Below are 24,105 nucleotides of genomic sequence, written 5' to 3'. Positions count from 1 at the left end.
AATTTAGAGTAGATAAGACTTGGACTCCAAATACCTTTTTTAACCCTTTACTGTCTTTTCCAAGTCCATTCCCCTCTGCTCTTTCTGAGCTCTTTGCAGCAGTTTTGAGAGGAACATGACTCCTGTTTTATCACTTCTCTGTGATACCCAAACAGTTTGTACATGGCCAACAGAGAGATCTTTCACTCACCCCCACATGTGCACACACACAGGTACATCCTCTGGGGAAGGATTTATCAGCAGAAGAAATCCCAGAGGAAAGTTGCCCATAATGATGAATGCACAGAAAATATGCAATCCTGCATCCAGATAGCCAGATAATATCATCCACCAAACTGTGACACTGTTCTCAGAGAGTAAATGTCATTTCCCTTTAAAAAATCCATTTTCTTTCCTTAGGGGAAAGGACACTTGGAGCACCTGTACTGAAAGGGAGAAGGTGAAGAAGCCTGTGAGCATTCCCTGCCTCCTCTGATCTTATGCAGATTCTAAACACAGGTCTAGCTGTTTCTTATATGTATTTATTTTTCCTTTCTGCTTTTTTTGCTTTGAAGTATCTGCCTGTGTTCTCAATGAAGAACAGCTGAGAGATCAGCAAAATGGCTTAAGAATTCAGCAGGCTGTGAGCTATTTGGATTGAAAACAGTGCCTGGGAGAGAGCTCTTCACACTGCCTTGCTAAACAATCTCCTCCTGTCACCATCGGAGGTTGCTGTCCTTTGTTTGTCACCTTCCCTCTGACTCTCAAGAGCCTTCGAGGGAATGAAGGAGGCTCCTCTTTCTTTGTTAAATTCCCCCAAGTCCTCGTTTAAAAACCCCCAGCACAGCCCTTATGGCCCATCTGCTGTTGTTTCAGGTTTTCTCCATGGCTTTGTGCACCATTTCCCCATTAAGCAAACCCTGGATCCTTGAGAACCACAAGCAGGACCTGAGTGTCACCCTGAGTTGCAGCTCCCCCTCTGCCTCCTGCCAAAGAGGAGTTGCCCACAGGACACTCAGGCACAGATTCTGGAATGTCTCTAAAGCCATTTTTGTTCAGAAATTCCTGTTGTTGTTGTTCCTGCTGACCTCTGTGGGCTGTATCTTTTCCAAACCTTTCTGACGTTTCTCACAGGGTAATCGGTGAATGTCACAGACAACAATTCTGCTGACTTCACTTTGGCTTCTGTTCCCCATTGGATGGGCTCCTCTCTTTATGGGGGAATGCCTCCAGCCAAAAAGAGAGGAAAAACCCCCCAGCCCCTGAGCTAAGTGAAAGCAGGCCCAAAGGGAAGCGCGTTCCTGCCGCAGTGCCTCTCGCTGGCTGGCTCCTGTTCCGTGCTTGGGGATGTGCCAGACTCCAGTGCCTCCGTGCTTTTGATTCCTGTTTATCCCCAGCAACATGATTGTCTATAATTATATATAATCTCCTCCTTGTTTACTCTTCTTCCTCCAGGTCTGAACGCAAGCTCGATGGCAACTCTCTGCTCCGTCTGCCAGGGCTCCAGCTCCAACCGCTCCTCTCCATCCTCCACCTTCTTTTTCCAAAGTAACAAAGCCATTGGATTTCCTCCCACCCCTTCCCTGCGCCTCCCCTCCCCCTCACTGGCACCGGGGTTATTTATACAGAATGTGGAAACAATTTGCAGGAAAGTGAACAATGTAAGCGGGAGCGAGGGAAGGGAGGCGAGTTTGCAGTGCACGCTGAGAGCCCCAGCATGGAACGCTGCTTTTTGGGGAGCACGGGGAGCAGACTTTTTCTTTCTTCCTTCTCCCCTCTCCCACCATCTCCCTGAGCTCCTTCCATCCTGCTGGAGTCGAGGCCAAACCAGAGCAACGAGATCTGAGTGCGTTTTGGAGGGTGTTCAGGTTGGATCCCGTCCTGCACTACAGCTCCATGAGGTGGTATCTGTGTACTTAATCCCCTCAGAGGTTCTGCTCTCACATCATCCCTGCTCCTGGATTAGCATTAATCAACAGCATGTGTGCTCCAGAGGTCCTGCTCCAGGCCCTGGAGCTGCAGCACTGCCTGGTGTTAGACACAGCTATTCCCAGGAACAGTTCAGCTCAAAGAGGACATTTCTGGGAGTGATCGAGGCAGGAACTTCTTGCAAAGTCTAATGTCAGTCTTTCTGCCCTCACCTGCTCAGCACTGCATTTTCAGGGCATCCCAGCACCTTGCTGGCTCCACTGGGAGGGTGTCTGTAAATCCAGCAGTTTCCCTGAGTGCTCTGGGCTGGGGAAGCTGAACCAGCACTCACTCAGCACCTCTGAGCAGTTCTGGGCTCTTCAGGCCTTGCCCTGCACGGTGAAGTCCTCAAAGAGAGATAATCCAAACACACACATCCTTTGGAGAAGGGCCATAGGCATTGCAGATGGAAGGGAATGTTATCCTGGGTTCCAGGTCAGAGCAGAACAGCTGCCCTGGCCACAGTGGAGGCCTCCTGCCCTCCTGGGAATCTCCTTTCCCAACAGCCTCCAGCCTTGGGACGGGATCTGTGCCTTGTGCTGAGCTGGTAGGGCAGGCCCAGGAAGCTGCCAAGCAGGACAGTGTGTTCCTCCCTAAAGCAGGCAGAGTCCTGGCTGAGAACTGGTGCAGCTGATCCACTGTGCTCCAGTGGCACAGAGGGACAGCCAGAAGGAACCTCTGGTGGGCTTCTCCTTCCTGAGGATCCATCCTCTCCACTTCCCAGTTCTTCCTGCTCCTTCTCAGTCATTGTCCTCACACACACAGAGTATGACCTTCCCGTGGATGTTTGCTCTGGAACCTGCCATGTCTGCTCTCCCACATGCAAGGGCAGCTGGGTCTGCACAGGCTGGGCCTCCCAAAGCTCAGGGCACAGCAGAGCCTGTTCCAAATGCTGTTCCCTTTAGCCAGATCTCAGCTGAGTTCACCACTCCAGGAGTAAAGCCCTGGAAGGGCTGGAGCAAAGACACTTTGGCCACTGATGCTTTCTGGTCAGGGCAGTTCAGCTCTTTGGGGTCTCCTGATTCTCACTGACTCTGAGAAGGGTCCAGGATAACAATTTCTGTTTTCCCTTCCAATCCAGGCACCCACATGGACGGGGAGCAGACAGAACCCAGGCCCAGCAGTGGGGCCCAGCAGAGCTGGGGGGTCACTGGTTCCCACTGCAGCCACACCGTGTCCAGGAGCACAGCATGAGCCACAGCCTGGCTGCTTCCCATCCCTGCTCCTGGCAGGAGCCTGGTGGTGTCTGAGCACCTGCCCAGGCTTGTTCCACACTGTGCTTCCCTGCTGGCAAAGGGAGGGAGAGGAGAGAGCTTGAATCTATCAGCCTCTGGAGAGAGAACCCCTCGTGCAGGCTCGGGCAGGAGGGCAGCAGCTCTGTGCTCAGAGGGGCCTCTGGGCAGACACAGACATTTCCAGTCTCTCTCTGACTCCCAAGGGTCTCCCCTCATCTCCTGGAGAGATGCAGCCTTGAGTTACACTGCATGGAGAGCTCTCAACTCACTTTTGACAGGTTTGGGCAAAGTGGAGGCTTGAAGCTCCTACAGAGACTAAACTGCAGAGACCAGAGGGACCAAGGTAATTTCAGGGCAACAGCCATTGGAACACTTGTGCTTTTTCCCTTCTGGTTCTAAATGTTCAAATTCTCACAAAAATATAAGACAAACTCTCCTTGGAATGACTGTGCTGCTGAAAACATTTGGAATTTCCTCTTTCATCTGGTTCTTTCTTTTTTTTTTTTAATTATTCTGAGGGTTCTTTAGATGAGAACAGATTTGCATTCCTCTCTCCCTGCTGCTCACTTCCCACCTGAAATCTTCGGCTGCTCTTTGCAGTTCCCAACACAATGGTGAGCGAAATCCTGAACAGAGCATTAAAACTTGAGGTGAGGAAAAGCAACAGCAGCAGATGGGCTTGTAAACAGCAGAGACCTGGCTCAGGCACAGAGGTCCTGGTGGAGCAGGAAGGAGCAGGAGGGTTGGTAAACACTGAGCAATTTCCATTTTCTGGGCTGAAATGTGGGGATCTGGGGAGGGGAGGGTGGTGGAGGAACAGCAGCTCTCCCATTCTGGCACAGTCAGCTCTTCCCAGCAGAAGCTGTTCCTGTCAGAACTTGCAGCAAATGGGAGAAGATGGGAAAGTGGGGGACGTTTTCCAGCATCAGGGAATTTGTGGGTGATGAAAACAAGATTTCCAGCAGCCCTTTTGCACTAGTCTTGGTTTCCTTCTGTTTTCTTCCCTTTCCTTGAATTCCTTCTGAAAATCAGCAGAGTTGGGAGTAACTTCACCGATACAAAATTCCCAAAAGTTACCTGCAAGTTTGCAGCTGGACAGAGGAAAAAGAAACCCAGAGCAGAGTCCCCACAGGTGGAAGAAAAAAACAGAATAAGGAGGCTCAGTTCCATAGTTTATTGAGCCCAGAGGGATTTCTACAAACCACATGGCATCAGGTGTCAAAGAAATGAGGAATGAAAACCAAAGTGGAACAAGGGAGCAGCCCAAAACTCCCACAGCCCAGCAAGGCTCCAGAAAGGTTGGAGAGGCTTAAACAGCCCCTTAATGTGAATGAGCTGGCCACGAGCAGCCTCTCCACCTTGTTCTGTCAGGAGAAATCCTGAGTCATGTCATGGGTGTTCTTTCCTTGGACAGGGAGACTCTGCACATCCTGTGGAGTCCAGGAGTCACAGAGAACAGAGACTGGTGAAAGATGTTCTGGGATGGGATTTTGGAGAGGTTTGTGCTTGATCTAGGGTTGAAGGGCTGTTGTTTCTGTTTTTCTTGGGGATTGAGAGGGGAGAGGTTACTGAGTCCCTGAACCTTAATGTAACATGATTAGAATCTGGAACAGACTCCAAAACAGACATTTAGGGACTACTAAATGTACAAAGCAGCTTGGATATCTATCGCCAGAGTTTATCCAGTCCTGGAAAAAGCCTCTGAAATGGGCAGTGCCTTAACAAAGTACAGATGTCTGGGGACTCAAAATACAAGGAAAAATTATGAGGAGGAAGAGATAACACTTTCTCCATTTCTTAGAGAGGAAGAAAATGCCAAAAAGTTATTAATTTTATTCCCAGGACTGTGGTAGCTGGACAAGGATCCAAGGTTAAGGTGATCCCCATGACCTGACACTTGCAGAACAATTGGGCTCCCTGCATCCTGACACGAGGAGTTCTAGGGAGATCTGTAATCCCCAGTAATAACCTCACAGGTTAATTGGTGTCTGGAAATGAGTTTATTAGGTAGGTGGGCTAGAGGGGGTTTAATTACGTGTTTAGATCAGCGTTGCTTCAAGCATTAATTTTGCCTGGGAAAGGAGGGTGTAATGTCAGGAGCAACACTTTCACACTGCTTAGATTGAGCCAGGGGGGACTGGAGAGAGCCCCTGGATTGTTGGGGAGGATGGGAATGAGCTCTGAGTTAAAGCATCTCTTTGTTGTTTTGGGCCAAAATCCCCTGGACTTCGTGTAAGGCCCAGTTTCCTGAGAATGGCACTCGGCAGTTTTTGGACAGTCAGGCTGTCAGAAGGAATCCCTCTGAAATACACATTAGATTTCTTTTTTTGGGCCTTATTTCTCTTTTCTGCTTTGTGTCATATTCTCCTCATGGCTTTCCAGAGCAGAGTTACTCTTCCACTTGTTCCCTTTTGCCTCCTGCTGAGTCAATTCCTTTCTTTTCCAACATTATTTGTACTGTAGTCACTCCCAGAATCTGGGAAATCATCCTCAGAAGTCTCCCCATCTCCTGAGCTTACTGCCAACTCTCCCACTAAAGCTTTGAATTCTTTGTTATAAAGAAGAATAAAAGGCCAGCAAAGTGCACCTCGACACCCATTCAGGTGCCATTACCCTGTAATTCTTTAAAAACTCTGTGTGCATTTATAGTCACTGGGAAGTGCTGGACTGGGAAGCCTCTGGACTAAATTGGTGTTAGCACATGAAAGAGAGCCAGTCCTGCATGGGCAGCAGGCTCTGGGCAGCTTTGGTCCCCAGCTCGCTCGGTGGGCTCGGGGCAGTCAATCCCTGCCTGTGCCCCTGCTGGCAGTGCCCAGCTCCAGCTGTGCCCGTTGGGATGAGGAGCTGCTCAGGACACAGCCTGTTCCCCACCCCTGGGGCTGCAGCAGAGCCTGAGGTGAGCAGGGAACACAAACAGGGATGAGAGGAATGCCCAAACAGCAGGGCAAGGCTCCCAGACCTGTGAGCACGGCTGGAACCCTGGATGCTGCAAACTGTCTCTGTTCCCAGGCCTTGGCCTCTCTCTGCCAGCCAGCAAAGTGTTCACACTTCCAAATACAGCAGTGAGGTGAACTGGCAGCTTCCCAGATCCACTGGGAAATGGGAAATCACTAAACTCACCCTGCAAACTCAAGCAGAGCCTGATCGGACCCTCCATCCTGCCTGCAGCTGTGCCACCTCCCCGCAGGTGAAAAGCTCCTTGTGTTTCTGAGCCATCCCATCCCATCCCATCCCATCCCATCCCATCCCATCCCATCCCATCCCATCCCATCCCATCCCATCCCATCCCATCCCATCCCATCCCATCCCATCCCACTCTGCCCATGCTCCAGCCTTTCACTTTGCCAGCAGAGAAATCCATTTTCTCCCCTCCTCCCTTGTTTGAGGAGCTGCAGACACATCCCTTGGCTTTCCCTCTTCTCTGCAGGCTTTTCCAGAGCCCTTTTCTCCCGTTGTTTGTTCGTTCCCTGCACTCCATCCCATCTTTTGCCTCCCTCCCTGCTTTGATACAGCACCTCGCTAGTCCTGCCTCACACTCTGAGCAGGGGTATTAGATGGATTCCCCATAGAGTATAAATTGAATGGAGAGAAGTGGCTGGTTTCCCAGCAATAATTTATCTGATTAAAAAAATACTCCCCAAACTCCCCCTCCCGTGCCAGTCCTGCGCCCCCTCCAAAAAGCACCATTGGCATCAGGGCCGGTGTTTGAACTGTGTGATTCAAATTGCTGGAAGAAGGATTTAGATGGGAAAATAACTGGCAAAGGATGGTTCTCAGGGGATTTTCAGTGCTGAAATTTGGAACCTGGGTTGTTGTGTGGAGAAGGCAGAGAGTAAATAACTGTGAGTCAGGTACCTGGGTGATTTGTACCTTTGCCCCCACGTGCCCAACGCTGGATGCACACGCGTGTGCTCTCACACGTGTCTGCCCAGCACACACCCTGCACTGCAAGCTGCTCCTGATGCTCCCTCTCTCCTCTTTTCTTCTCTAATCTCAGGGCTGGTTCCAAATAAAAGAAGGAATCTGCCTCACAAAGGGCATGTCACCTAAAAGAAGGAATCTGCCTCCAAAGTGCATGTCGCCTTGTTTGTTACTTCCACGGGCTTCATTCATTCCAAGCCATTTTCTTCTCTGACATTCCTGTTGTAATTCTGGGATGGAAAAGCCACCCCAAGGCCCCTCTCGGGCAGTGGGTTTGGCTGGTGCCTGTTCCTGTGTGGTGACAGGCAGGTATTTGCAGGTATTTACATCCCAGAGTGCTCCCAGAGCGCCGGGATTTCCAGCAGGTTCTCCCCGGTGCTGTCAGGGGCAGCACTGCCACTGCCACCCGAGTGTCTGCAAACCTTTCCAGGGGCCTGGCATGGCCCCAGCTCCCCGGGCTGCTGGGCATTCCTCTGCTCACAGCTCCTTTCTGGCCTGGGTGAAACGGGAACGGGCCCTGCTGGAGCTTTTCAGCCCGGAGCGCCCTCAAGCCAGTGGCCAGGGCTCAGGTTTCCTGCGTTTGACAGGAGGGCTGCTCAGATGAAACCTCTCTCTGCTCCTTCTGGAGGATTTACACTGCCACAAGTCCTCATTTTTTCCAGATGTTTTACCTAATAAATCAAGGAGTCTCATCAGAGGATTGGGATCCAAAAGCTGTTACCATGACTTCAAAGGCACAGGCTGGAGTGGAAAGAAGTGGTGCAGACATTTTATACCACTCTGCATGCACTGATCATGAAAATACACTCTGCTCCCAGGATTTTTTTGCTGTGGATGCCAGAACTCCAACCATGATTAAATAAAATGGTGCTGTGCTCCTTCAGCCAACCTTTGCTGAAAAGAATGGAGCTGCAGCAGCCTCGGGCTGTGGGGCTGGCAGGAACCAGGCTGGGGCTGGTCCTGAGAGGGGCTGAGCTCTGCCAGCCCCTGTCCAAAATCCAGGAGCATTAACTCAGGGCTGAACTCACTCCATCTTTCCAGATCAATATTCAACTGCGTATTTTCTCCCAGTGCTGGTTTAAGCAATTCCCACATAAAGGAATCAGATGTTCATCTTCTTCAGATGTTGGGAGAGAAAAAGATAAAAAGAGTTACATGGCTGTAAAATGTGATTGTGACTATTCAGACCAGTTTGTTCCTTGATCAAGAATGTAACTTTTTTTTTTTTTTTTTTTTTTAATGTAGTGAAGGCTTTTTACAGTGTCTACATGGTGTCATTTTCTTTTGCTGTTCCATTTCTAAAGATAACTGTGTTTGGAGAAGCTGTTACGTGTTTCTATCACTCCATAGCACAGGGTGCTGCAGGAGACAGAATGAAGAAAAGCAGCTGAAGAAAGGAAAGCTGATCCTGTGGTGAGTGAGCAGCCTGCCCACAGGGTTGGCTTTTGGTTCCCCCCTTTCCCAGAGCACTGCTCTGGCATCAGAGATACCTGAGCTCCTCAGGCTCTGCCGTGTCTTCCATTGGATCCTGTTGGATTTGGAATTACAGAATGGGTTGGGAGGGACCTTAAAGCTCATTCAGTTCCACCCCCTGCCATGGGCAGGGACACCTGCCACTGTCCCAGGCTGCTCCAAGCCCCATCCAACCTGGCCTTGGGCACTGCCAGGGATGGGCAGCCCCAGCTTTGTCTCCCCTCCCTGCTCAGTGCTGCAGGGCTGAGGGCAGGGTGCCAGGCAGGGACAGGCTGCTGGGGGCAGGGGGCACAGGGTGTCCTGCTTGTGGGGAGCCCCTCCAGCACCGACTGAGGGTCGAGTGTTCAGTTTCAGGAGAGTTTTTGGGCTTCCTCCTTCACATGGCTGAAGCACAGCCATGGAGGGGAGGCTCTCACAACCTCCTGGGGGTACCTGCAGCAGGTGATGTGAGCAAAGACCTTGGCTTGTACTGCCTCAGGATTCTGGGATGTAAATAAGTTGTCACTTAACAAAAGTGGGAACTGTAGCACTTGGAGTTCTGGGGAAATCCTGTGCATCCCCAGTAGGCACTGTAGTTATGTAAAACACACTTAGGACATTAATTCACTGTATTTTGTCTGTTTTATGTGTCCCAGGCAGTGGGGAGCAAGAGGGCATTTGGTTCTGCATGATATTTAGGCAGATCTGAAAACCTCATCATGGAAGTTCAGGAAGAGCTGATGTCCCACTGCATCCAGGTGGAAGAGAGCACCAGGTGTACATCTCCTGTGTTCTAAGGGTATGTTCAGACTGAAAAATAGCCTCATCTCAGTACTAATATTCAAATAACAGTCACAACAGTCACAAATCCATTTGTTCCTGCTACAGACTTCAGAAAAATTGTTGCTTGTCTTCCCTCCCCCACGAGGCTGAATCCCAGCACCCCAGATTGTCGTGACTGCCTGGGATTGGTGACATCTCCAGTGAAATGTGTTGGAGCATCAAAACAGAGTGGGAGAAGCACAGCCTGGCTCTGGGAGCCAAAAATAGGTACTATCACTTCTGAGCTGAAGCCTCCCTTCTCCTTCCCCACCCAGCACTGCCTCCCTGGCACGTGCAGCACATAATCATGGTGTTCCCATCAGACCAAAGGAAAACCACGTTCCTAAAGCAAGCAGGGCATTAAGTGGTGGCCATGCTTTGGAGGCAGAGAACGTTAGGACATGGGTTCTAAATTGGAGAACATCAGTGGTGATGGTTTGCAGATTTTCTGTGGGGAATGGGTGTAGAAAGGAGCACGGCTCATCTCCTGCAGTGCCATGTGGAAAAGCATCAGAGGTACAGCATAAAATGGGGAGCTTGAATTCCCTTCATTGCACAGTTGCTCAAATCCTTGTAATTGAATGAATGATGAATGTAGCATGTTGTATTTCTTCCTGGATCCTTTCTCTCCTTTATTCTGTGACTGTGAATCTCAGTCATGCTTTCACCTGTTTTTTTTTTTAAGTCTGTCCATTGGAGTATTTGTCCATTTCTGCCAAACCCTAAAAGCTCCATTTCATTAAAAAAGGAGATCATTTGGGAAGGGTGAAGTTTGATTCACAAAGATAATGCTCTTTGAAGGTGTCTGCTCCTTTGGCAGTGACTGATTCAAAGCAGTTCCATTTCAGAATGTCTGTTCTGCTGCTCCCGAGGCCGTACCGAGGAGCAGGGATTGTGAGAGGCCGTATAAATCAGGGGCTGGTACAGGGATGTCAAACACAACTGCACCACGGGGTGCTAATGGTGAGCAGGTGAGGAGTCAGAGCAAGTCAGAACCAAAGAAGAAAAGCCACAAAGCTCCTGTGTCTGGTTCTTGATGCTTCCCAAAAGTGCAGTGTCTGCACACTCCTGTCTGTCCAGGGAAAAGCGCAGGCTGCTCCTCTGATCCATATCACAATTTCAAAGTGCTCCAGTAATTGGATGAGTAGGTTTGGTGGGAACATCTTTGGTTCTCAATTCTCCCATCAGGAAAGATCTAAATGAAGCTATGTGAGCACACCTGCAGTTCAGGCTGTTTTCCTATGTCAGTGCACTGGATTTGTGCTCACCTGAGGCAGTGGTGACCAGGCCACTGGACACACAGCAAGGGGCCTGTTGGATTAAACTTCCATTGGAGTGGAGGAAGAAAACTCCCAATCTTTGTGCATGCAAATAGGAGTTTTTCCTCTTCCAGCAGCAGTTAAATCCCAAAGCTCTGACTCCAGTGAATCCCTGAGTGCTGGAGTAAGAAGTGATTTGGGATCTTGGTGTGCAGCTTTTGGAGAAGGGGCCAGTGCTTGTGCTTTCCCCCTTCCTCAATCCCATGAGCATTCCAGGTTTCCAGAGGTTCCAGCTGGCTCTTTCCATGCAGACTCAAGGCTGTGTGATGGACCCTGAGGTTTGTGGGCACAGAGCAAGGGGGATGCCATGGGGGAACAGTTTTCTCTCCTGCAATGATGGTATGATCTTCCCCAACGCCTGTTAGTCCAGGAGAGAAGCTGAGCTCAAACCAAAATGAAGCTGCTAGAGCTTTAATCCAGGCCATGAGACTGCTTTTGTACAGAAGGAGCTGAGGCTGGTGGAAGGTTTCAGGGAATGGTTGTGAGCCAGGATGGTGGATGACCACGAGTCCGTTGGACAGGCTGTGCCTGTGCATGTCCCTGCGAGCACATTCCACCGTGGTTTCTGCACCAGTTTTTGTTATTTCTCAATATTCCCACTAATATTTCATGTATTTATCTTGGCTGTGGGTAATTTCAGCAGTGAAAGTGCTGACTCTGATGTCCTTCTGGGACATTGGCTTGGGACAACCCAAAAGTTTTGTGTGGGCCTGCAAAAAATGTTCTGCCCACTGGTCTCCAATCCCAAGAACATTCCTGTTTTCTCTGCAGATCCTTATGCACAGCACTGATAGAAAGATTACATTTGTGTAGAGGAATAACCCAACAATTACAAATATTATTTATTTTCCAGGACTTCTGGGTCACTAGAGTGATGGGAGAGGAAAGACTGAGGTGCAGTTGGATAACTGCAAATCCCTCCCAGTGGGGTTTGTGTTTCCCTTCCAAATCAGGCCAAGAACCCGCTCCTCCTCCTCAGGCAAGGGAGTGTGTGAGGAAGTGGGAGCTGGGAGAAAGGAGAATGTTGGCTGTTGTCCTCTGGAAGGTTTTAATGATCTTTAGCTTCCATATAGAAAGAGGCTCCTTCTGGAACCAGGAGAGCTCCTCACTTGAGAAACAAAATCAAGGTCAGCTGCAGCCCTTGAGCCCAAGATTTACCTTTCTCAAGCATCTCACATCTCTCTGGACCCCAGGGTTAGATGGGATATTGGGAAGAAATTCCTCCCTGTGAGGGTGGAGAGGCCTTGGCACAGGTTGCCCAGAGCAGCTGTCCCACCCAGACCTTTCCTGCTGACAAGACTGACTGGTATTTCTCCCTAAAACACTTGGATCAAAATGGCCTCAGTCTGGTGGCAGAGGGCAGGAGCTGCTTCTGCTGGGCTGGCCATATGTCCCATGGTTGGAGCAGCCCAGTCCCCAAAGCCAGCTCATGTCTTTACCTGCTCTTGAAAAGGCCAAATGACCACAAGTCCCCTGTCAAGGGGGATCCCATGTTCAAGGCCAGCCTTGGAACTCCTCCTAAAGCTCCTCTGAGGGCCCTTGCTCTGCACCTCTTGGGAACAAGGAGGATTCATTCCCATAACTTCATCTCCTGTCCAGGGGTTTTTGTGTTAACTGTGAGTAACATCATCACCTCATTGCAGTTTGGGGCACCAGGGAGTCCCAAACCACACTGCAAACAGGGCAGGTGGCACAGATGGAGCTCAGCAATTTGGAGTTAAACAGCCTCAGTTGTTTAGGGAATTCACATCCTGCCAGCCAGAGCAGTAAAGACAGAGAGGTGTCACTTTAGGGTGCTCAGAGTGGGATGGGGAGAGCAAAACTACACCCAGCTAAGTCTGTAAGTCAAGCCTAAACTATCTCTAATTGCAGCCAGGTGAAACACTTGAGTAGACAGTCTGCAAGTGCTTTACAAAAAGTGGAAAGCAAAAGCTTTTTGTACAAGCATTAATCTTGATGCCTCACTGGGGTCAGCTGGGAGAGCAAGGAGAATTCAGCACAGTCAGCACTGGGCTGTAAAGATCTATGTCCAGCTTTGCATTTCATTCTGTTTATCTGGGCTATTAATTAGCTCCTTTCAGTTTCCCTGGGAAGATCTGTGTGTTAGGGCTCCTGAACACTCATAAAGATCCCTCATTGATTGCTTGGGCAGCTAAATTGGGTTGACACTTCTCCACTCAGAGGTGTCTTAACTTTGCATCCTTTTCTGCTGGGCAGGAATGCTGGGGATGACTTCAACCTTCTCAGAGCCCACTTGTACACATTGCTTTCCTAATTTCATCCTAGCTATGGCATTTCCATTACAAAGGAGTTGTGTTGTTGAGCTCTGCTGGTCTGGGTCTTTCAGGAGCTGATCAGAGCTTCTGGTCATGTGCTTGTGCTCTTTTCCCTCAGAACAAAACATGCTCTACACAGATCCTGGACTATCAAAGCCCCCAAAACAGTTCAAGTGCCAAACACAACCCCAACAGCAGCCTGAGAAATGATGTCTCCCAGTGGGGCTGTTGAATATGCACAAACGTATGGTCTGTTTTCCAGCGTGCCTGTCAGAGCCCTGCTGCTGCCTCCAGCAGAGAAAAATATTTGTCATAGGCCATTTCCCCCCAAACTTTACTGCTTGCAGGAAATAGAGAATGTTCTTTTCCAACATATTTATTTGTATTTGACTGTAATCACAAAGGGTTGTGTTTTCCCCCTTTCTCTGGTGACCCAGCAGGGTCCACTGCTGGCAGTTCTGTCGTTATCTCTCACAGAGCTCTAAGCCTTTTCACCCTTTCCTCTGGTGTCAGCTGCACTCCAGGTGAAAATTCCATAGAGGAGATGAGCTTTAAGGTGGGTGTTTTCCTTTCAGATTTACTGAGCACCCTGTGCAGGTTTTCCTGTTCTTTAAAATCCCCATTCTCCTGTTCAGGTATGTGGGGAAGGTGTTCTGATGTGAACAAGGCTTTCTAACACAACTGTAAATGCTGCTAATTTTTCCCACCATCTTTTGCTGTCTGTGTTTCCCAGACATTGAACAAGGGAGCTCTTTGGTCAGAGGGAGATCCCCACTGTGGGAGTGACTTAGAGCAGTGTCACTGCTCAATCCCCAAAGTCTGTGTGTAGCTTTTTGTTGGGGTTAGTTAAGTTCCCAGAAGTTTGTAAGTTGGTGTACAACTTGAATATCTTTATATTGATATCTTTATATCTTGGGTATCTTTATGAATAACTTATCTTTGAGGTTTGGACCCTCCTGCTGCAATGTCACCCCACCCAGGAACTCCAAACAGGGATTTTGTCCACGTTCCAGGCTGTGTTGGCATTCTCACATTCTTGATCACAGAATCCCAGAAGTGTTTAGGTTAAAAGGGACCTTTAGGACCACCTTGTTCCACCTCCTGCCACGTGCAGGAACACCTTCCACTACTGTCCAACCTGGCCTTGGACACTTCCAGGGATGGGGCAGCCACAGCTGCTCTGAGCAACCCTGCCAGCGCCTCAGCACCAAACACAGCCAAGAATTTCTTCCCAATATCCCACCTAAACCCACCCTTCTTCTGGTGTCAGTTTTGGGGGAAGTGCAAGATATCCTACCTTAGTCACTTCTAATGGGACAGGCACCATTAACTTGTCTCAACTGAGAATGAGTGAAGCCTTTCATGTGTCAGAACCACCTGTAGCCAGGAACAAGACCAAGTTCTTCCTCTCCCTGGTGTGGAAACTGCTCACAGCAAGCTCAGTGCTCTTGTGTCTAAGTTCCCACTGCTCCCTTCCCACAGCAGGTGCCTCTTCAGGAGCCCTCATGAGGCACCACACCCCAGGCACTGCTGCATTTGCCTGAAACTGCATGCAGAACCTAAAAAAACAAAGAGAGAAGAGAGAGAGTAAGATAACAGGAGTGGTTTTGAGTTTTTTCTTCCTGATGTCTTTCACTGGTACGTTTTACAGCTTTCTTTTTAAGCTGAACATAATTCATGAACTCTGCTCTTTAGAAAAAAAAACAAGACACGTTAACAGCAGTAGTAGCAATAAACATAAAAACAAATGTCAGTCACACTATTCCTTGTGCTCCCCTGTGCTGCCTTCTCCAAAGGCAGTGGTTCCCAGAATGTCCTGGCAGCCTCAGGAGTGGTGGATACTGTGATGACACCCCAGAAGGAGCAGCTGAGTGCTGGAGGTCAGCAGGAAAATGCTGGACTCCTGTCTGGAAACACAAACCCAGAGATCATGGACTGAGCAGCAGCATGGAAGAGGGCTGAGAGGCAGATTGCAGCCCTTTGGGACTGGGAAAACAGGAGATTTGTGAGAAAGCTTTTCTCCCTCTGTCAAATCTCTGTTATTTGTTACCTGCCTCAGAGGGCTCATGGCTGAAAAATACCATTGCTTTGCTTTGTGGAATCTAAATGTCCACATGATACAGACATAAAGCTCAATTTCTGCTCAGCCCTCACCAAAGGCTTTTGGTCACAGAAGGAGAGTCTTTTTGAGAAATTGATTTTTGTTGAATACCTACACTCCTGTGCTTTCAGAAATGAAGGACACTTCTGATAACAACTTCTGATAGCCTGAACATCTTTCTTGACCAATTCCCCACTTTTAGCAATATAAGTTTGTTCCAAGCATCTGAATTCTCTCCAGTTTTTGGCAGTGATGCTTTTTAGCTGAATTCCTCTGGGAATGTGAAGGCATCTTGCTTGTGCACAAAATGTCCATTGCCTGTATGGCATAAGAGCATTTCCCTCCCAGATTTCCCTGCCAGCATGTGCCTTCACTATGGGAAGAGGAGGAAATGCATTTCAACGTTTGGTCCTTCTAAGAGCATCCCTTAAAAATGTGTATTAGTGCAGAGGGAAGCAGGTGGAGCAACAGCCTGGGCAACATTTACCCTGTGGTGGTTCCTGGTCACAGGGAACCTGGATCAGCACCTTCACCTCTTCTTGGGGCGGTGCTGTTCAAACGCCACCGATCCCTCATGGATTCAGCTCCCCACCTTTCGTTTCCTGCTGCTCCCTCTGCCTTGTTCAGTGTCTCTGAAGGCCTTGGTGTCTCACTGGGACACAGAGTCCCATTGTGACCTCTCAGGCACATTTCATATTTCCCAGAATCAATAACTTCCGCTGCAGTGCCAGGAATAGCGGGCAGTCGATGAGTCCCGTCAGGTTCCGTTAGGAGGAACACAGGAGCAGCCTAAGGATGACATTTCTTAGGGAACTGCTACCCAGGCATATTTATTGTTTCAAGTCATCTGACTTCAGGGCTCAGGCAGGGTGTGCAGCCTGTAGCAATCGTGTAATTTGATTTTAAACTTGCCACTGAGGTGCTGAGGGAATAACAGCAGTGGTAGAAGCCCTGTGTGACAGCAGAGCCAGCAATCCTGATGTGCCAAGTGCCCAGACCTGTCAGGGAGATCTGAGGGCTCACAGCTCCATCACCCATGTTCCACATCCCATCAGAGCCCCTGGTTTGCTCTCCTGGCTTTGATCACCAGTCCCCTGGGATGAGCATGGAAAGGTGGGAGAAAGGTGGTGGTTTTGCAGAAGTATTGCCCTCAAGGGATGTTTAAACAACAACAAAAAAAGTGAAATTAATGTCTGTGAGAAGTGTCAGATTGGAGCTTGAGGAGTCAGACTTCACCTGTCTGAAGGCTGCCTGCATTCTCCCTGCCAGAGCTCTCAGTGCTGCACCATTCCCTGGCACAAAGTGTGTTCTTTGCTTTTATGTTCCCATATTGCTCAGTCCTGCAGCTGAGAAAGAGTCAGACTGTGCTGATGGGGTAAGAGGTTGCATTGGTAACACTAGGAAGGAATGCTGGCTAATTCACCCTGGTTTTAGAGATGCTTAAGAATTGCAAGAAGTTAGAATGATTTTAAAATAAAATGTATGCAGAATGAGTCAATAACTCTGCTTTTAAACCAGGAACTGATGGGAACAGAAGCTTGTTTCTCTCCTTAGCAAATCAAGGCTGCACCCCTGCTATTGCTCTCTGGGAAGAGGCCTCCATGCTCTCCTCTGACAGCTGCATCACAAAGGTGTTGTCCAGACTTTTGCAGCATTCCCAGGTGCTGCAGCACAACCTTTCCTGGCAGGAAGGTGATTTGGAAAGCACCATGATCACAGTGTACAGGTCCTGTGGCAAAAGAATCTGCCAGGGCTCCAGGCATCCTTCTGTGGCACACTGTGAGCTTGGGATGGAAGCCCTTTGTAAACCAGGTCTTGTTCTGAAAAGTTTAATTTTACAGCTGTTCAAGTTTGTCCCTTTGTCAGATAATGTGGTGAAAATAAAGAAGTCCAATATTTCCTCCATGAAAAATCCATTATATTTATAGGAAATTCCTTCATAGCATTTGAAAGGGTGGTGAGGTTTGTCTGAGCATTCCACTTGGAGGAACCAAAGCCAAAACTATGACTTTAAAGGGCTGTCTGAGAGTGCATGAACAAGATTATTGCAGCAAACAGGACTCTGTCCCTGTCCCAACCTATTGTCCAATGTCATTATTCCTTCCTGTTTCTGTGGTTCATTGTCCCTGTCTTCACTACATCATAGCAATGGCTGGTTTTGAGTTGTTGAATTAGCAGACTGAGGTAATTTTGCCCTTATTTCTCTTCCATCACAAGGTTCTAATAGCACTCTGTGCCTCCAGTTCCTGCCATTTAAAGCAGAGGGACACTTCAGCCACCATGTCCAAGCAATGACTCCTGGAATCAATGTTTCTGGATATTCAGTTTTAAACACCTCAAATCACAGTCTGAGATACAGACCAAAAGGAAGGACACAGTGGGAGTTGTGGGTGTTGACACAACAGCCAAGTCTATTTGGTGTCAAGTTTTATGTGTGGACCTGCTCATCTAACCCTGGCTGATCTGTCTGTATCTCTCACAGATAATGAGGCCTTTTCTTTCCATTTCCAGGAAACACATGGGCTGTGTTTTCCAGGCATCCTCTGCTGTTGGTCTAATGTTATTTCTTTGATTTCCCAAGCCCAGAGGCAAATGACCATTTCTGTGTGCTGAGCATCAATTCTTTCCCTTTTGTTCTTCTCCTCTCTCCTCTGCACAGTTTTCCTCTCGCTTTGAATTCTCTCAGACTGCTGCAGTCTCACTTCCCCTGGCACAGCAGAAACGTGATGGTATTTACAGAGCACAAGCACTGGGACTCAGGAGATGTGAAAGGTGGCCCTGCTGCTCTACCTCCAACAGCTCTCCATGGTTCTGACTTCCTGTCAGGATAAGCTGCACTAAAACCCCTCTGCCTTTTCCTGTGTGATCCTACAGTATCTAACACAGCCTCAGGTAAGACCTTTAGGCACTCCCATTGTATGAATGAGAGCAAGATTGTTGGTGTCAGTAATTAACATTCTTGTGGGATTGTTGGAAAAGCTTTGGGATAAACACCACCTGGAATCCTTGCCTGGCTTATGTGGTTTTTAAGGAGCAGAGGAGACTGATCCTGCTCACATGAGAGGGCATGGACCATCTGTCTCCTCTCTTACTGGATGTGCAGAGTCTGTCAGTCCAAAGATCAGTTGTTATAGCTCAGGGAGAAGTGGGACACTGGAAAAGTGAGGGCATGGTCAGTGTGTCCCCAGTAATGATCTCATCTGAGAACAAGGACTAATGACAACCACCAAAACAGGAAAACACAGTCACTGTGAGCACCTGTGGCACAGTGTGGTGCCATGACAGGCTTCCAGAGATGAAATCTCACACCATTGACATGGATGACAGAAATCCCGTTGCCTGCAGTAACATCAGCCTTTCCCCTTGGGGGTTACCTGCATTTCTCTCCTCCTGGATGCCCAGAGACCCATATCCCACATCATTATGCATTTCCTGATAACACATGCATTACCCTTTTCTTTTAAATTGTGGATTGGATTCCAGTAAACCCTGCCTTTTGGATTCTAGGTTCCCTCCATCTATCTCTGAAAACCCTAAATAAATAAACATTGGATTAGACCTCAGCAGCTCCCTTGCTCAGCAAGGGAAGCCTTTAAAAGCATTTTGTACCAACTGCCCTGTTTATGTTTCAGACTCTGTCAACCTGGCACTCAAGGAGCTTCCTATCAGCCTTCTCAGGGAACTCTCCTCAGTGATTGGAAGGTCTGCTTCCATTTATGACCCTCCCTGATTCCAGTGAGGAGTGGAACTGCTGTTGACCTCAGGAATGACAGAAGTACATGCTGGGGTTGGAGGGTTTCTGGCATATGACCTGCTAACCTAGAATTTGCTTGGCAAAGTCCAGAGGATGACTTTTAACCTCAGAGCAGTTTGCAAAACCACATCTGTGACCAATAAATGTAAAAAAAGAAATGAAAAAATAAATCTAGCTCCTATTGAAGGATGAAAGACAGCACACCTTGCTAGGCACTGCTGCTGGAATCAGGATGGAGATTGGGAATAATCGGACAGGCCATGTGCCAGATGTTGTCCATGAATGGAGCCAATGCCTCACACAAGGGAGGCAGCACAGCAGGTTAAACTGAAGGTATCTCACAGCTCTAAGTCTTAAACTTAACGAGCCACGTCTTTATTTGTGCTGCAGCCCTTCTTATCCCAAATTGCCCTTACCAGCTGCCAGAGGATGCCTGGAAACGGGAAATTCTCTGGATAACAAGAAATTGGTGTAACGATTGCGTGTCACCTCACATCCTGCTAAGCAATAGAGAAATCACGATGAGAAAAATAGGCACGAGCAGAGTGGCACTGAACAGTGCAATCCTAATTCCATCACCTTCTTGTGGGCCACAGATAACCCAGAGCAATTTACAGCCGCTCTGAAGCGGCTCCAAGTCTCAGCAGGAGTCGGGAGAGCTCAGTGCAGCCTCGGGACTGAGGAGTCGCAAAGATCAGGGGAGTTGTTGTTCCATAACCTTGCCTCTGCACCAAAACCAGGGGGCTGGTTTGGAATGGGAAGCACTCCAAGCAAAACACAAAATTTTAATCACTGAAATGAAGGTCCTCCTCTGGCTCCCTCTCTGGAGAATAGGCTGTCTCTGATGATCGTGCACAGACTCCCAAAGAAGGTAAATTTTGGATTTAAATCTCTATGTCAGCGTGTGAATGACAGCGTTAAATCTTGGCTGTAAGGCTGAGATATCTCCAAGAGGAGAAAAACACTTTTTCCACTTAAGTGGCTGAGGTAGAGGAGGTAAATATATTGTCTCCCACTATTAAAGGGCGAGGAAATCATTTATTCATGTGTATTACACCTTTGCACCTAACAGTGGAGTTCTTTTTTAAATTCAAGAGTCTAAAAGTTTAGAAATACCAACATTAAGGTGGCCTATGCAACTGTAATTTGTCCCTTCCATGCATTTGCATTATGATACAGTATTTAATTCTAATTAGATCACACGCTGTTCTTTCAACAGGTTCCTGGCCTCACTCATTGTACAGAATAGACTGTGCTCACAAAGTAATAATTTTATTTTCTCCTTGCTGTTCACTGTGTGGCCCGTGCTTTATTTACAGCAGACTATTCAAATATTGTTCTGAAGACAGATTTATTCATTTCCTCCCGAGCTTTTCCATGGGACTCATCACTATGGTATCCAAGTGCTTCACAAACTCTAATTCATTTTCTCAACACTGTAGCGAGAACTGGTGTTGCCCTTATTTTACAGACGAGGAACTTGGGTGTACAGACAAAGTAGTAAAAAATATCTTTTCATTTCAGAGATCCAATTAGAAATACTCAATGGCCTGATTTTGTCAGAAAATAGAACATGGCTAGGCATCTAATTGAGTCAGAAGTTGTATAAATTCTCAGTTATTGCAGATTTATCTGCAAGAGTTCTTCATTTCTGCAAGTCAGGCTTCAAAATGTGAGCCCAGGCACCTGGGCAGTGCTGACTGCACAATTAGTGCAGTGCTGGGCAGGTCTGTTTGGGGACTGTGCTGTGCATCCCACAGATTCCAGAGGCTAAAAATCCTTTCTGGGAGCAGCAGTCACCTGCCCCACTCACAGTGCTGTGCTTGCTTGCCCAGCAGTTCCTCACAAGGTGCATAAAATACCTACATCTGATTTCTGCAGTAAATGAGGTGGAAGTTGTTGGGGCACTTGCCTGGCTTCCCTGACCCTGGTTCAGTGTCTGAGCCTGGCATATCCTTCTGCACTGGTTGCCTTTGTCCTGGTGTTTGGTAAGTGGGGAGTGTGTTACAGTGCAGCCTGAGTGCTTTATTGAATGTGTACTTCTTTCCCATGTAGAGATAACCCCAGTAATGTAATCCTGAGCTGACATTGATGCAGGCCATCAGCAATGTGGAAATTTCCCTCTGTGAGGGATGTCATGGCTGGCACAAGCTCCAGCACTCCAAGGGGGTGAGGCACATTCTCAGTGTATCTCGGGTACTGCTGACTGCTTTCCAGGTGGTCTGCATTCCCATTCCCAAATCCTCACCTTTCTGCTCTGCCTCCCTGCCCCAGTTTCTGTCATTCCCATTACTACATCACTGTTCCTAGTGAATTCCCTCTTCCCACAGGCCCTGTTGCATCCCACACCCAGCCTCGGGGTCCTTTTCCCTTGCCCCACTGCAGCTCTTCCCTCTGATCCCCTCTGCCCAGCAGGCTCTCCCTCAAACCTTGTCCAGAGCACAGGGACAGCTCCCAGTCCTGCCTGCATGTCCTCCTCCCAGCAATTCCTCTCATTTCCACTCTGCTTTAAAGTCTTCTCCCAGCAGCCTGGCTTCCAGACTCCTCCTTATGAATTTTGCTTTATCCCTCCCTGCAGGTAGACCTGTTTTTCCTTCTGGCTCCTCATTCCCTTTCACCACCCTGGAGAACCTGTCTCTCTCCAGAGCCTCTGTTCCTGCCAACTTACCTGTCCCAGACCCAGTTCCTGTCCCCACCGTGTGTTTTTCAAGGAGCTTCCTGCTCTGTGTTTCCCAAGAAGACTGGAAGGACAGGTCTGCCCTTCCTACCTGCAGACATGGCATGGTCCAGTGCAGCCAGGAACTGGAGCTGCAGGTCCAGCTCTGATCCCACAGCCCTGGGCTGTGGTGAGGATGGAGCTGCTGGGGAGTGGAAGCGCCAGGAAGCCCCTGCCAGGAACTAGCAGGACTTTCAGGAGGGTTTTTATAGCAGGGTTTGACAAAGTGACCACTCTCATTTTCAGAATAGAAAATCCCTGACAGAAGGAACAGAAGGAGAAAATGCTTATAATTTAACCAAGGTATGAATTTCAGATGCCTAAATTTCAGCACAGTGGTTAGTCTGGCCCTATTAAATGCGACTGAGGGCAGGATTTTATGATGGGAATTGCTAACCAGCTTTTATAGGAGTTACACTACCAGTCCTGCCTTTTAATCACCGCTTCCATTTTCAGGATAAATTGCAGCTGGTTGCTGGTAATCCTTGTGGCATATCAGATAGCAGCGTAGCTCGGCAAGGGTAAGCTGGAGAAACCCAAACATCCTTCTGAGGAGGTAATTATTCCATTGTGAAAATGCCCCGGGATATTTTTAGTGGCCAAACCCCCTGTTTCCTGACAGAAACATAAAATAATGAAGCAAGCTTCACAAGGAGAGACGCCTCAGACACCTGCATTAGCCGGTGCTTTGCAGTCACGTCAGCGTTTAATTCGCTGTGTGCATCCCCATACGGCAAAATCCACACCTGCGTTTGGGGCACTGAGCACTCTGCCAGCCTCTGCCTCGCACAAAACCCTCTCCATAAACAAATCTGCAAATCCCGCTGGATCAAGAAGAATTTCACGGGAATATAGAGCTGCCTGCAACAAGAGGGACACCCTTGCCACACACACTGAGGTTATCAAGGGAAACTTTCCTTAACAGGAGTTTCACAGCCAGTGTAAAAGCCTGGATTTTTGGAACAAATTATTTAAAATTCGTTTTAAAATGTTTCACAACGTGTTTTGCAGGGGATGTACCCATGGTTTACGTCCTGCAGTGCCCCATGGGTCTGGCTCTCTCCTGGTTACCTCCAGCCCTGGTCCCATGTAATTTATGTCCTGAAAGAGACGATTCAATTAGTCAATAATAAAATGAGCAAGGACACCGTGTGCATTGTAAAAATATAATTTAGTGGGAAACAAGCTGAGATGGAAAAAATATCAGGGTACTCTCCATATGATTAATGAAGGAGGAATGTATATTTATAGCTTTTATTGTGTCCTTTCTAAGGAGCCTGGATGTGGCAGTAGGGCTGGAACGGGCTGGTAACGATGCGGCATTCCAGTGATTTGGATTTGAATGGCAAATGCTGTATAAAACTAATTACCCCCAGGAGGATGAAAATACATCGCATTTGCCTTTTCGGAGCATGTCTGGCCTTTTCTTCACGTTATTTATCTTTGAGAAGCATGTTTACTGAGAGAGGCGGCATCCCGAACAGAGCAGCAGAGTCGCTCCCCAAGAAAACAAGTTTCCGCAAGTTATTTTTCTACATTTAGCTCGATTTCGGGTTTCTGGGCGGCTCTGGATTGCTGGTAACCAGCACCATGGCAGAGCAGGGCTCCCTCTTCCCACACCCTCCGGCTCGCCACATAGCGGGGATACCCGGATTGGTGCCGAACCGTCTGGTTTTCCATGTTTTTACGTGTGGAAAACGCACAGGTCCCGCACTCATGCCGGGCTGGTCCAGGAGAGTGGAAAATATGCATTTATTGCCTTAAAACCCACGAACTTTACGCACCGAGCGCCTGAGGGGAAGGGGGGGCAAAGCGTCGCCCCTCAGGAGAGGGCGGCGGCCCCGCCCCCCCGCGCGCGCACGCGCAGGCGCGGTGGCGCGCGCGGGGGGGCGGGCGCGCGCACACCTGGCGCGGGGGTCGGGGGCGGGAGGGGAGGAGCGCGCGCATGCGCGAGGCGGGGGCGGGCGGGAGGCGGCGCGCGCCCCGCGGGGTCCGTGTGAGGGAGGGACGGAGCGAGCGAGCGGCGGAGCCCGGCCCGCGATGGAGTGAGGGAGGGAGCGCGGCCGCTCCGCCCGCCCGCCCGCCGCTCTCCCTCCGCCGCCTCCGCGCAGCCCGCCCGGTAGGGAAGGAAGGCAGGAGGAGCCCCCCCGGGGGAGGGGCTGGCGCTGGGTGCAGCCCGGCTGCCGGGCGCGGGGAGTGGAGCGATGGCGGCGCGGAGAGCCCGGCGGCTCCTCGGCTCCCTGTGCATCGCCCTTCTCTTCGCGCAGCTCGCACCGACCGGCGCCGCGGCGCGGAGCGGCTCCCGGAGCCTCCTGACGGGTAAGAGCGCGGCGAGACCCCGGAGGCGGCGGGCGCGGAGCTGTGCGGGGGCGCGGAGGGGTCCTGGGGGCGGCGGGGCCCGGGGCGGCCCCGGCAGGGCGAGCGGTGCCGGGGGGCTGAGCCCGCTCCGCTCCCCCCGTGCGGGCACCAGCAGGGGCCACTGCGAGCCTCGGGGAGCGGCGGCGGTGCCTCCCCGCGGACAAGGGACACCTGGAGCCCCGTCTGCGGGGCATTATTGAACGC

The 24,105-nt window shown here is 49.5% G+C and overlaps 1 protein-coding gene and 1 long non-coding RNA gene across 9 annotated transcripts in view; both read left to right on the top strand.

The window, feature by feature from the left end:
• LOC139597018 (uncharacterized) overlaps window positions 1-18,971 on the top strand; it is a 100,427-nt gene extending 81,456 nt beyond the window's left edge. The window contains exons 7-12 of the long non-coding RNA XR_011681495.1: window positions 400-498; window positions 1,435-8,516; window positions 9,212-9,354; window positions 9,444-9,605; window positions 17,733-17,965; window positions 18,706-18,971. This is a non-coding gene — a long non-coding RNA (uncharacterized lncRNA). The remainder of the gene's footprint in view (window positions 1-399; window positions 499-1,434; window positions 8,517-9,211; window positions 9,355-9,443; window positions 9,606-17,732; window positions 17,966-18,705) is intronic.
• A 4,523-nt stretch (window positions 18,972-23,494) lies between these two features.
• Window positions 23,495-24,105, top strand: part of NEO1 (neogenin 1) — a 181,581-nt gene continuing 180,970 nt past the window's right edge. For 4 of the 8 annotated variants that reach the window (XM_071441906.1, XM_071441903.1, XM_071441902.1 and 1 more), the window contains exon 1: window positions 23,495-23,862. In XM_071441906.1, coding sequence (XP_071298007.1) covers window positions 23,748-23,862 — 115 coding nt within the window. In that variant the 5' untranslated portion in view covers window positions 23,495-23,747. The remainder of the gene's footprint in view (window positions 23,863-24,105) is intronic. The other 4 variants (XM_071441905.1, XM_071441904.1, XM_071441908.1 and 1 more) reach the window with 2 other exon arrangements.

Source organism: Agelaius tricolor, unplaced genomic scaffold (genome assembly GCF_023055355.1).
Source record: "Agelaius tricolor isolate 1412-34295 unplaced genomic scaffold, bAgeTri1.0.p SCAF_16, whole genome shotgun sequence".
NCBI lineage: Eukaryota > Metazoa > Chordata > Aves > Passeriformes > Icteridae > Agelaius > Agelaius tricolor.
This window is presented reverse-complemented; position numbering and strand designations above follow the sequence as displayed.